The 14,480-nt window shown below is 39.3% G+C and overlaps 1 protein-coding gene across 1 annotated transcript in view; it reads right to left on the reverse strand.

The window, feature by feature from the left end:
* ADCY8 (adenylate cyclase 8 (brain)) overlaps positions 1 to 14,480 on the reverse strand; it is a 134,670-nt gene that overhangs the window by 34,455 nt on the left and 85,735 nt on the right. Inside the window, 2 exon segments of the mRNA XM_009323358.1 lie at positions 3,060 to 3,160; positions 10,649 to 10,846. Coding sequence (XP_009321633.1) covers positions 3,060 to 3,160; positions 10,649 to 10,846 — 299 coding nt within the window.

Raw genomic sequence — 14,480 nt, forward strand, 5'->3', positions numbered from 1 at the left:
TCCAGCAATCAACTTTTAAAGACATTCTGGAGGCCAAGGGTCCATAATTTTGTTTTAAAAACCTCTGCTGGTCTTATCTTGTAGGAATTTATCTAATCTTTATTTGAACCTGTTTATATTTACAGCCTCTTTAACATTCAGTGACAAAAAGGTCCACAAACCATTTGTGAAGTGGAAGGAAAAACACAAGACTACCGTGCAAGATGGGAAACCAGAAAGTGAGACAGGTGCAGGCAATGTGGTTATGTGGTTCCTTCTCCCCTAATTCCAATGGCACTAGACACCCTCACAAGAATTAACAGAGATTAATCTGTGCCGATAGAAAAAATGTCATGTTTTTTTGCTAGTATAGCAGTGATTGATATAGCAGCAGAAATCTTTTTGGAAAAACAGGTTCCATTAATAATATCCATAAATCTTCTTGTACATACTGAAAAAAAAAAACCAAAAAAACCAGCTACCAGAAGTGAAGAAGTTTGAATGTGTATTGGGAGGACTTCAGAAAAGCAAACAAACTTGCTAGTATTAGAGCAATATAGCTCATTGTCCTGGTTTTGGCTGGGATAGAGTTAATTTCCTTCCTAGTAGCTGGTACAGTGCTGTGTTTTGGATTTAGCATGAGAACAATGTTGATAGCACACTGATGTTTTAGTTGTTGCTAAGCAGTGCTGACACTAGTCAAGGACTTTTCAGCTTCCCATGCTCTACAGACTGAGGAGGCTGGAGGTGCACCAGAAGCTGGGAGGGGGCACAGCCAGGACAGCTGACCCAAACTGGCCAAGGGCTATTCCATACCATGTGATGTCATGCTCAGTATATAAACTGGGGAAAGCTGGCCGAGGGGGCCACTGCTCGGCGACTGGCTGGGCATCAGTTGGCGGGTAGTGAGCAATTGCATTGTGCATCACTTGTTTTGTATCTTCTTCTTCTTCTTCTCCTTCTTCTTCTTCTTCTTCTTCTTCTTCTTCTTCTATTTCTTCTTCTTCTTCTTCTTCTTCTTCTTCTTCTTCTTCTTCTTCTTCTTCTTCTTCTTCTTCTTCTCCCCCATCCCACCGGGGGTGGGGAAAGTGAGAGAGTGGCTGTGTGGTGCTCAGTTGCCAACTGAGGTTAAACCATGACACTCATAAGGAACAGCAGAAGTTTAGATACTATGGGTATGTTCCCAGCTGAGAACAAGTACAAAATACGTGGCTGGGCAATCACCAGCCATATGACATTTAACAAGAGCAAGTGCTGGATTCTCCACCTGGGACAGGTTAATCCTGGTTATATGTACAGATTGAAGGATGAGAGGCTATAGAGTAGCCCTGTGGAAAGAGATCTGGGAGTTTGGGTTGATGGCAAGTTGAATATGAGTCAACAGTGTAACCCAGCAGCAAAAAGGGCCAACCATGACCTGGGGTGTATCAAGCACAGCATAACTAGCTGGTCGAGGGAGGTGATTGTCCCACTCTACACTGCACTGGTGCGGCCCCACCTCGAGTACTTATGTGCAATTTTGGGGTCCTCAATATAAGAAGGACATCAAACTACTAGAGTGTGTCCAGAGGAGGGCAACAAAAATGGTGAAAGGCCTCGAGGGCAAGAGTTACGAGGGGCGGCTGAAGTCACTTTGTTTGTTCAGCTTGGAGAAGAGAAGGCTGAGGGGTGACCTCATCGCAGTCTACAACTTCATCAAGGGGGGCAGAAAAGGGGGAGGTGCTGATCTCCTCTCCCTGGTGACCAGCGATAGGACATGAGGAAATGGAATGAAGCTGCATCAGAGCAAGTTCAGGTTGGACATTAGGAAAAGGTTCTTCACTTGAGAGGGTGTCAGTCACTGGAACAGGCTCCCCAGGGAAGCATTCACCACATCAAGCCTGTCAGAGTTCAAGGAACATCTGGATGATGCTCTTTCTTAATCATATGGTTTAGTTTTAAGTAGTCCTGCGAGGAGCAGGGACTTGGACTTGATGATCCTTATGAGTCCCTTCCAACTTGAGATATTCTATGATTCTGTGATTCTACATGGGACACCACTGCTGCAGAGTGCAGTTGACTTTCTGCATCTTATCACCATTTTGGTATTCTTAGACATAAACATGGTGAACCAGGTCTTCCAGAGATGGTCCAAGAAATATTGCTGCATTACTGTAACACAATAAACATCTTATTTCTTATACAAGTACTGTATTTTCAAGGTTATTCTACAGGCAGCCATAAGTTAAGGTTCATCTGAGTGTTTAGAAACCACCTGAGAATTATGTTCATCTGGGCGTTTCCATTTTAGCACTTTCTCTGCCAAAGACCAAATGGGACCATGGGCATGTTTTAGCAGCAGTCATGTTCTGCTGGCTCTGCTATGACGCTAGAAAACTGACCATATCCTTGTATACATCCTTGTGTTCTCACTATTAAATAGTAGACAAAAATGCCAGTTGATGGGTTTGACTGTGTGAAACATGTGGACACAAAGGTCACAGCTATGTCAGGTTTTTGTCATGTTGATAGGAAGTTGTTGTTTGGTCAGCCCCAAATAAAAGCAGAGGTAAGAAATGATCTACCGGATCACCTGCTTGCTTCTTCATAATGGCACAAGATTGCTTTCCCCAGCTGGGTAATACATATCATTAGCAACAAAGCAGAAGAGTACAATTTTCTTATGTAGCATGTAAGAAACAAAATCAAAACAATCACTGATTCCGAAGGTGATTACCAGTCACTTAGCAAAGAGGTGCTGTTATAAGTCTGGATCATGTTTTATTTCAACACTGGAAGCAGCAGGCCATACCATGTCAAACTTTTGTAACCCAAAGTTCCCACTCATCTCAGTAGGGGTTTTGCTTAAAAACATAACAACGTAATGTCAGTAGATGTTGCTGTCTCACCTGAAAACATGCAGCTGCAGATAATGTGATAACAAAAGTAGATAACAATGGGAAAAAAGTGCAAAAATATTTCCAAACATTTTGGATGACAAGCAGATTTTATCGGCTCATTCCATGCCAGTCCTAGAAATGTTATCCCACTGTTTCCCCAAGAGCGCCTTCAGATATATAGCAATATCTTTCTGTATTTACCTGGAAGAAGGAAGTAAGCTTTGGATAGCGGTGATAAATACAAGAACAATAAATGCGCACACCAAGTTTGATTTGAATACTTCGTCCCGCATTTGAGAATACTAGAATAAAAAAAAAAAAAAAAAAAAAAAAAAATTAGCTGTTAACCCATGCAGTGGTTTCATAAAGACTGATGCATATAGGAGGCTTTGGGGAAATAAGCAGGAAGAGATTATAAATCAATAGACCTGAATTTGTTTTTAAAAATGAAACACAACAAATAAATCATTAGTAAGATGGTAAAATACTTTATCCAAGAGAGCAAAACTCTGTAATTTGCAATACAAAGTTGTTTTACTTGGTTGCCTCTTTTTCAATATTATTTGCTTTTAAAATCCCCAGGTAGATATTAGGGGCTGCTAAATAGAATACTAAATAGCTTAACCAGAGGAACCATGGGTTTCCTCACATGAAGACAATCACTGAAGTCAGCTGTAACTGAATGCATGACATTATGGAGGTGTCTTCATGCTTGCCAAATTGAGGCCATTCTGTTTTCTTTGTTACTGTTCTTTTTTAAGAAAAGTATGTAGATTAGGACATTCTGTGACTATTTGGGATGTGGGTCATGATCTGTCTATCCTAACTTATCCAGAGGCTGTGCAGAAGCTTGGCAATGTGGGCATTCTTCAAGGAGAAAATTAAGGTATTATTATGTAAAAGACCATTTGAGGTGCATTATTATTATGATTTATTGCAAAAGTATTTTTCTACAGCATACCAAATCACTGAAAATGCTAGCAGGTTCCCCTTTTCTGTGAGTTACCAAGAAAAGGAGTAAGGGATACATCGGTGAATCACAGTGGATCAGTCAAAGTGGAAACGTTACCCACGTCCTCAGCTGGTATTTATCACTGCTAATTCAGTTAAACTCCAACTGTTTACAGCAGATGAAGATTGGTCCATAGACATATTTTTGTAAATCTCTTTATCCTATCCTGATGCCACTAAATTTTCTTCACCTAATAAAAAATCCCACAGATGTCTGCCCCAGTCATTTTTCCTCCTCTGAGCAATAACTCCATTTTATTTAATCTCTTTAAGTTTTGAAGGAGCTAAGAGTTACATGCGCAGAACAAAAGGAAATCAGAGTAAAGAGATATCAGATACCAGAATCTTCCTCCAGCAATTTGGAAATAAGACAAACTGCAGTTATAAATGCCTAGAGAGCATTATAATTGAGAAAAATTAAAACCAATTAGAAATGTATCAAGTACATACATTGAGAGAGTTCAGCTATGAACTGCATTTTATAGCTAATCTGCTCTTGAAGGAAGATCCTTTCTAGACTTAGACTATATTCACTACATGGACCTTCAGTATGGACTTCATGTCAGTTATAAACATCTGGTCAAAATAGCCTCAAGCTCCTGAAATGGGAAAAAGGCTTCTCTCTTCCCTGCTCCCATTTGTTATGAGTAAGAGAGGGGGTTTATTTGTTGGCATCCCTCATTTTGACTCCTCCTATGCTTTGGTTATACGCTGTGTGTGCTGTCGGCAGAAGCAATATCACTTTGACATGATTTTCAGTGGTACTCACGGGCAACTTCACTTCATTTTGCTGCTGGAAGCACAGAGGCACTGTCCCTGATTTCATGTGCAGGAAAACAGAACTGCATCAGTCTGCTTAAATAATGGACCAGGACTTTTTTTGGTTGCGGCACAAAAAGAACCAAAGGGAAAAAGAAAGGTACGTTCCTTAAAATATAACATGAAATCCCAACTGTTCCTTAGGGAAATTATAGCAAACTAATTGAATGAAACACAAACATGGAATTGCCTGCTGTGTTGAGCATTATGTCAAAAGGATGAATGCTGTGGTCTAATCAGTAACAATGTTGTGATGAGAAATTGTTAGCATCTCTGAGGCAGCACAAACACCAATGATAAACGTAGCACTTCTGTAGCAGTCTACCCCTTATTGACTTGGAGAAGTAATTGAAGGATAGACTAAGCTTCAAGGCACTTCCATAAATGTGGGGAGGCATGTAGCCAACTAGAGCCATGTAGGGTGGTAGGAAGAATCATGATGTGACCTACTCTGCAATGAAAACCTTAGCTGCAACATCCCACAGACCTACCTGCACTGGCATCACTTGCTCATGGCGTAGCGAAGGCTCACTCTGCTCCCCATGGCACTTGAGCCATTTGCCTGTGCTGTTGCGGGGGCACTGTTTATCTACTGGCTAGCCCAGCCAGCTAGCTGAAACTGAGCTTGCATAAGAAAGGCCAGGTTTCCTCTGCCAAGTAATGCTGCTTATTCCCCACCTCTCCTCTCTTTTTCAAGGGCTCTTTGAAAGGGGAGTACCAGTAATATAAGAGGCTTTACATGTTCACCAAGAGAAACTGTTTGTGCACTGGGGAGGAAGGTTTTTGGTCTTATCCTCACTGCTGCTCTTTGACTCAGATAGCACCTTATGGATGAAAAGGGAGACCATGGGTTTTTTTCTTCAGAGCGATGGTGTTTGTGTCACTGGAAAAGCTTTTGCAGTACAGGGGAGGGAGAGAAGAAGATGTATCAGGAAGCCCAAGGCAGGAGAAGAGCTGGATGAACTCCTGAGAAGACCACAGGGTAGACACAGATACAGTTGTTGACCAATGACAGAAAGAAGATGCTGAACAGGCCCAGAATTTGCTCAGTGTTTCTTGCAGACCTTCTTGCCACTGGAAGTTTCTGGGTTGAAGGAAAGAGGTGAGGCCCATGTCTACAAGGATACAGCATGCTGGAAGGGCATTTTTTTTCCCCTACTCTTTTAATTTCTATTTATCTTACCCGTCAGAAATTCTGAAACAGAGAAACTCAGATATTTAAGTCTAATATTTGACCTAAGAAAACCTGTAGTGTGAAATTCAAAGCCCTTTTGATATTTTCAGTGTCCTCACCTCACAGAAAATATGTAGACACTTCACCTCTAAGCCCAATCTGATTTATGACCCCAATACAAATATGCAGGAAGACTTAGAATATCTTTATACAAATCTTTACATTGGAAACTTTCCTTAACAAAAACCCTACCAGCATGTAAAATTCCCTGTCCTGTTACTGTTCTTTATCCTGTATGAAAGTACATGGTACTGATATTTCCAAGTCATTGCTATTAAGGTAGAGCATCATAATGATATCTTTTAATCATTGGAAATAATCTAAAGTAGTATCAGATTTTCCTTATGAGCTATTACATATTTGGAAACCCTTAGTGTATTTTCATGCTACCATAGAAGTACTCTCCTGTGATGAGTCTTTTGCTCTATCTTCCTATATCCTATTTATGAAAATAACCTCTAGCAAAATTGAGAGTGAATTAGTCTCTAAATGAGATATCAAGTGCTAATGAGTGAAATACAGGTTAGTAATGACTAGTCCATTTGGATAAAGAATCTATAAAATATACCAGGTGGAGATCCTGCACAAATCCTTGGAAAAATGAAGTATTATAAAATTAATGTGGATGTATAAATACTGCCTCAGGGAGATAACCCATTCGCTAATGCAACCGTTACTGCTTGCCGTGGAATCTACATTTATTCTATCACCAAGAAGGACATAGAGCAATGAGATAAGAGAGGAGTGGGAAGATGTACCAATGGCTTAAACTGCTGTGATGTAGCAGTCATTTAAGCCATTGTAAACCAGGAGCTGTGCTAGCTCCCATGGTAGTTTTGGGCATGCTGATTCCAGATTTTTTTTTTTTACCTCTTGAAACCTTAAAGAAAGCAAAACAGCATTTTCATTGTTAGCATAAATCTGCTGTCTGCAATTGTTTTACAATGAAAAAAACCTGAAACAACCCAAACTGTTTAAACAGAAGTCCAGCATGACATTTCAGATCTATTCAAGTCACCTCAAAAGATTTATGATCCCACTGCATAGTAGTCCTGTTACTAATGCAGGAGGAAGAAATACAGTTTATTGTTCATATGGTTACTCACTTCTCTGTGGTTTGAGGTACAGAGCATTAACACAATTCTCACCAAACAAGGTTAATGTAGCACTTCTTGATTGGGATTTCAGCTATGGGTACTGGTTGTTCTGCCTACTGAATAACTGCAAAGTCTGGGGCGAGAATTACTTAGAGATAAAAGAAATAAGTATCAGGCAGATGCCAGCGGATAAAGAATCTATAAAATATACCAGGTGGAGATCCTGCACAAATCCTTGGAAAAATGAAGTATTATAAAATTAATGTGGATGTATAAATACTGCCTCAGGGAGATAACCCATTCGCTAATGCAACCGTTACTGCTTGCCGTGGAATCTACATTTATTCTATCACCAAGAAGGACATAGAGCAATGAGATAAGAGAGGAGTGGGAAGATGTACCAATGGCTTAAACTGCTGTGATGTAGCAGTAATTAAGCCATTGTAAACCAGGAGCTGTGCTAGCTCCCATGGTAGTTTTGGGCATGCTGATTCCAGATTTTTTTTTTTTACCTCTTGAAACCTTAAAGAAAGCAAAACAGCATTTTCATTGTTAGCATAAATCTGCTGTCTGCAATTGTTTTACAATGAAAAAAACCTGAAACAACCCAAACTGTTTAAACAGAAGTCCAGCATGACATTTCAGATCTATTCAAGTCACCTCAAAAGATTTATGATCCCACTGCATAGTAGTCCTGTTACTAATGCAGGAGGAAGAAATACAGTTTATTGTTCATATGGTTACTCACTTCTCTGTGGTTTGAGGTACAGAGCATTAACACAATTCTCACCAAACAAGGTTAATGTAGCACTTCTTGATTGGGATTTCAGCTATGGGTACTGGTTGTTCTGCCTACTGAATAACTGCAAAGTCTGGGGCGAGAATTACTTAGAGATAAAAGAAATAAGTATCAGGCAGATGCCAGCACTGCCTGAAAGTGTAATGGCTAAATGTGAGGGCACAAGATTTTACATGGAAGTTACTTTACTTCAGAGCTATTTCTGACTTGAAGCTGCCACTGGTCTGAACAGAAGGTGAGTGGTAGCAAATGAAAGCGGCAGTGTGAGATGGGAGGTCCATAGACATATACTCTCTACTTGCTCAGCATCGCTGCAGGGAGCAGCTCAAGATGCTGATGTAGAAGGTCATGTAAGCAGTTGCAAAATGTTAATGACTAGAAGAAAGCATAATTCCAGACTGAAAGGTTAGGGGTGGGGAGACCAGAGGGAAAAGGCTTCTGAAATAGCTTTATGAGACTCCAATTTAAATCTGAGTTTGGTTTTTTTTGTTTCCTAAATGGGCAGGAAGAAGGGAGAAAGTGATTGTAATATAAGATAACATGGAGGAAATAGCTACTTTCTGTAGCAAAACAGTCTACACATTATTTTCTTCATGACTGCCTGTAGACTGTAGTTTAAAACTAAGGCTACAGGGACAAACCTGTAATTACTGCACAGGCAAAGAAGGAGGGAAGGGACATTTCCCACATTGTCCCACAAAACATTGCCCCTGCCTATAATGAAGAGGACACTGTGATTCATCTTTCCTTAATCCACATCATCCCTTTGAATCCTGGTGCGTTCCCCATCCTTCTCTGAGCACACCTATGGTGCCCTAGCACCCTGAACACAAACGATGGAGACTGCTGACCAGCAATAATCCAGCTGTTGGAGGTGAATGAGCCAGAGCAAGTAAAACAATGCTGATATTTTTTAAAACTGTACTCCTGTGTCATGCTAAAAACCAGACTGATTTAGAGGACAGAAGGAAGATTCAGTCCACCTTACAGAAAGGATTTTGTGTTTGTATTGCCTGTGCTTACTGGTTGGGACTAGCACCTAAGGAAATATTGAATGAAAGCACCATTTTTTAAGCATTGCAGCACAGGTTGGCATTGGAAATGTCATACTGAGAAGAAAGTGTATCAAAACTGCTCAACATGTTGACTTTTAAATAGACTTTTTGTCATCCAGATGCAATTCAAAATGTTATTAATATTTAAAATCTGACCTATGGAATGTGATGGATTAGAGCATTCCCCCCCCCCTTGTTTAAATTGCATTTAAATGAAAATCTACCCTTTCTGTGTAGATTTTCCTTTTGGCTGATAATTGTGAAGTTGAAAATGACAAGAAAGTTTATATTCTGAATACAGGATCTGATTCTGGGCAGTGTCCCTTTACTCCAGCCCGTGTTCAGGCCTGCCTCATTTTTGTTAAATAGTAATGTAAGACTAGGTGAACCATTGATTAGGTCGCTCATTCAACAAGTTGTTTGTGACTAGGCTGTTTCCTCTTTTGCACAAAAAAATTCTAATATGCCACCCCCTACCTTCTAGGTTAAATGTTATTTTGTCTAGACTTTTTCACTTTATCTTTTGACCTTGTGCCTTGAAAAGATTAAAGATTACTCATGACTTTTGGGCCTTTAGATGGTAATTCACAGGACATCAGAAATCTTGAATTTCACTTCCTCTGGGTCCCTGTCAGCTTCGCATGATGATTGCACTGAAAGAAATGTCTACATATCTTCTGTTGTAGCAGTAGTGGCTAATTCAACTTCGGGTATTCTACCTTGTGTCTCAGTGTCATAAATATCCTCATGGGGAAATTGTATCTTTTCCTTTTTTTAAATGAACCTTTCTTTTTCATTCTGCAGGATTGCTTGTGAAATAAGGGCTTAAATATACTTCAAGAACAATTTTTCTTTTCCAGTGGTTTTCATTAAGCTCTCACCACTGATACCACCTGAAGACTGGTCTCCCATAAGTCAAGCAAAAAAGTCTGTTTTCCAGTGGAGGTTAAAGTGATGATGGAGAAGTTGGCCTTCATGCTTGCAATTCCTTGTTATTTTTCTTTCTTTTCAGTCTAAGTGTACATCCTATCACAGACCTGCTGCTGCTGCACTGTAATAGCCTGTAAGTCAATGAAATCACTTGAGAACTCTGCAACCCCACCCCACGTCATCAGTTTGCAAGGAAAATCCTCACAATGCCTTATCTTTTTTAACTTATATCTTACACCTGGATGTAGACTGAAATAGAAATCAGTGAAATCATACTGCTGTTGAGAAGCAGCAAAGACATGAACAATATTTACCTCTTAGAAGCAGAAGTTAAAAAAAGGATGTTTAAAACAAAGAGTTGACAAATTAGTTTTGACTTGAAATAAACATAGCAGCTGCCTAGAGGACATCAGATGGATCCTATGACTAAATGAAAGAAACGTATCTATATATAGATAGATATATGTTTTGAAAAGAAGTGTCAGTTTATTAATATGCTCAATCACCATTTGTGCCAAAGCAACCTGTCATCTGACAGAAAACTGTTTGTACTAGACAGAAAATGAAACCCAGCAAATGGCTGTTGTTTTCAGAAGCAGAGTTTGCTCAGTGTAGTCATTTTCCAACAATGAAATGTAATCATTGCAGCATTATAACACCTGCATCATGACACTGTCTATTATTACCTCTAGCTCAGTCCCAACTTCTGAAAACTGAAGCAAAATGAAAAAGAAAAACAAAACCAGGAAACAAACAACGCAAGCTAGAACCTACAGCTTCTCTACTTCAGTGGACATTTATTACAATTTGAGTTGTGAATAATGCAGCTACCAAGACCCAGCTACCTTATGCTCCAGGCTGGAGTCTTTAAACATCAGTGAAAAAGGCTTGATATGCTCTCTTCTCAATTTATCGCCACTCCGTAAGTCGATGGTGTGCTCTATTCGCTTGTTAATTTCCTCAGGCCCAGACTGGACATGCAAAGCTTGTGCAAGATGGTTTGGAAGCAGATTTATTGAATTTCTTGTTAGGGCAGCCAGAGTCTAGGGGAAAGCACATGCAAACAGAATAAACCTGCTGGTCCCCTTGGGTTAAAAATGCAATGTTTTAGATCATGTTACATTGCAAACCATTACAGCATTCCATGCAATTCATTCAATGAAATCTATAGAAGTGTAAAATAATGTCTGTTCCACTAAACACATACAGTACATTAAAGGGAGTGCTTTAATGCCCACTTTTATACAGACTAGGAGGTTTGCTGCTGCACTGAACACTAGGAATATATTCCCCATTCCAGATTCTGCTAATTAATTATTGGAGCATGCATGAGGGGAGTACACGCCAAAATCACAGCAGGGTGTCTAACTCAATGGTGTGTTTTAACAACTAAGAATGGAAGCTACAGAAAACAAGTGTCACAAAACAGGAGTAATGATGTTTTTCTTGATCTTAAAGTTACTGGATGTGTGTAGTTTAGGAACAGATCAGTTAGGCAGGAGTGAAGAAGGTGACATTTTCTGATTACTTCAGCATGGGTTTTCAAACAACACATTCTTCTTCACTACTCATATTTCAGCCAGTCTAGATTACAGTTAGGCTATATGATTTAATTTAACTGTAATTCATATTATTATTTTAAATATTATCTCGAATGCATTATTCCTTTGGTATTTCATTGACCAATCAAAAGAAAGAAAAGACTTTTGCACAGCTTTGCAAAGGAAAGCTAGCGGAGACAGTATGAAGGGTGCGTCACCTTCAGGAAAGAGGTAGAGTTTGCTTTCATAAGGAGAATAACTCAGTCCAGTTTCATGGTATCATTTCATGACACAAACCACAGTGAAGCAGCACTTTCCCACTTGAGTGGGAAAATTAACTCTACTACCTGTGATATTCCCAAGGGTTAACAAATGTTAATGAATGGAAAGGATATAAACCTCCATACATCACAGCATAAGACATTTCAGAATTATTATGGACAAGAAATACACTTCTGCTTGAGAAAAGTTATCCCATAGGTCCCTGCTGGAAAGATCTTCTGCTATATCTCCTACTGGGCATTCTTGGGAACAGGAGTTTGGGATGGATTTATCACTAGATTTCTTTGGAAATCCAATTCTTATGGATCATGGGATTACATACAGAAAATGATATAGGGAGGTTTCCCTTGTTTGTTTTAAAAGTATAGTCAACAATTAAATTCTAATGAATCTTGGAGAGCACATTGAAACACAGGATGGATCTCAGGTACCCACTGTCAAACCCCAAGAGACAACTTCCTTTACAATCCTAAGCTAAAGTCCAAGGACTCTGTAGTCACAGATAGGATCTTGTTTTCTGATATTCTGTCTTTTGATGAGTAACTTAAAAGCCCAATATATAGTCAGAAAAGGATATCAGGACTGAAATCTTCTGTCTATTGAAGTGAAAAGCAATCTTTCTGTTTGCTTTAGTAGAAAATGGACTTCAGTAGAGACAACTAGATTGGGCACTCTACTCAAATCTTCCCTCCAGAAAAACAATATCATCAACATTTAGAGAAAAAAAAGTATCAAGGAAACTTTTCTCATACTAAAGTTTCAGATATGCCTGAATCCATATCTTAGCCTTGGAGTTAAAGTGGAAACTCTAAGGTTGGAGCCAAATCTCAGGAAACAATCCATTGAGTCAACTGGATAAATACTGTATTATTAACACTAAGGCACTACTTCAGTTTAGGTGTTCCTATCTCTTTTAAACTGAGCTATGCAGAAAAGTTATTATCAATTTCTGGTGGCTGTAATTGCACAAGTGGGTCTGAAGTCACTGTTAAAGAACGAGATCACATCAGATGCTGTTGCATGCATTAATACCTCATCATTAGTTCATATTTCTATATCTCCACTGGAAGTGAGGGTGCAGAAGGTCCCTAATGTTTTAGTTGGGCATTGTGTTTTATTTACATGAGGAGACTGATCTCAATTCATCCTAGTAAGTGACTACATTTTGCTTCAAATTATATTTTAAAATTTGATTAATATGAAGAACTGTCTTCTTGCTGAACGTATGAAGTGGTTTACGATTTGTGGTAGATGAACATGACATAATATCACCACTATGGCAACAGTGCCAGTAGTATTGGTGCAAAAATGGACTCTGAAGTTGCATTTATTTTCAGAGGATAACAAGGAAACTCATATTTGAGTTTAGTGGAGTCTTCTCTCCCTCACACCCATACACATCCTTAAGACAACAGCTTCCCTGTAATTAGTAATAACAATAATGAAAAAAATCATGCAAATTAGTCCCAAGAATATGTTCTAACCACATATCCCCCTCTTTGCTCTGCATCTTTTAAGACTGTGTTATGCCAGCGTAAAGAAATATTGGTTCTCCCTATTACCTCTGTTACACTTTTGTGAACAGCTGTATGGAAGATACAGTTGTGAATCCTGCAATGGGCTTTTGAACTTTCCTGATGCTGACAATAACCATTCATCATACAGGAACATATACAAGGTTCTGTTAAGAAAAAGCCCAGCCAAACTTGCATCTGAGACTAAAAGATAAGATGAATTAAAACAAACAAATATAAAACTCCAACTTTAGAGATATTTTACAGAGATTTAAAAGAGGTAGGTGGGATTAGATTTTACTTCCTTCCGGAAAGTTTTCATGCAACAAGTCCAAGCATTCTGACCTCAACAAGAAAGGAAATTTTTAATTTAGAAAACTCTAGGAAGGCTTCAAATTATTTTTTGTTCATACTACAAACACCGGGTCTTGGATAGAAAGAGGAAAATAGAAGGTCATATGTTTAAAGATACAGGATATGGGTAGGATTTTGTTCAAGAGGGAGACACCTAAATGAAGGTGTCTAGGTGTTTGGTGTCTAAGCTTCTGTTACTGGCAATACACACTCTGGATACTTTCAGTTGCCTAATCATATGCAGCTATAGTCAGTTGAGATGCCTTAGGGTATCCTGGACAACAGTCTGGAGCTATAAGATATGGCACAACACCTACAGGAACCTCATGCACTGCTGGTCAATGGTGGGGACCTGTTGGAGTGTGCTAAGGTATCTCAAACTGCAGTAGACAGCCATAGTTAAGAAGCTGAATCAAGCTCTTACTCAGCATGTTTCAGCATAGGTGTTTAGCACTATTTGGGACTTCAGAGTCTCTTACCTGGCTTCTAACTGATAGTCCAGATGATCACAGGTCTTTTATAGGCTCCTCGTCATATGGATGTCTCAGACACCCTAGACAACCGCATATAACACTAGACCCTTATGTTTAGGAGCTGAGCTGTGTGGGAGATCAACACCTGGGACAGTCAGTAGATACACAAATGCAAGTGCCTTGGTTTTGAACTGAATTCCACGCTGTTCTTTATACTTGTCTGTCATCTTGACAGTCTTGAAGTATAATTTTTGTGATAACTGGTAAGAGTCGTCATAGCCATCACTAAAATATCCTTATACAAGACACAGACATTTTAATTTGCCTTTTTCCTAATTCATGTCATTACAGGCCCATCAGATGCCTCCAGCACCACACACAGTGACCATATTATGCTTTCAGCTACTTCTTTTGGAAGGCCCAGAGAAGAAATCCAACTTCATCAGCTATTAATTTATTTTAGAGGAGGAAGCCTTAGAATCATAGAATCATAGAATCATAGACTCATAGAAT

The sequence above is a fragment of the Pygoscelis adeliae genome, unplaced genomic scaffold (assembly GCF_000699105.1).
Source record: "Pygoscelis adeliae isolate BGI_AS28 unplaced genomic scaffold, ASM69910v1 Scaffold103, whole genome shotgun sequence".
Lineage (NCBI taxonomy): Eukaryota > Metazoa > Chordata > Aves > Sphenisciformes > Spheniscidae > Pygoscelis > Pygoscelis adeliae.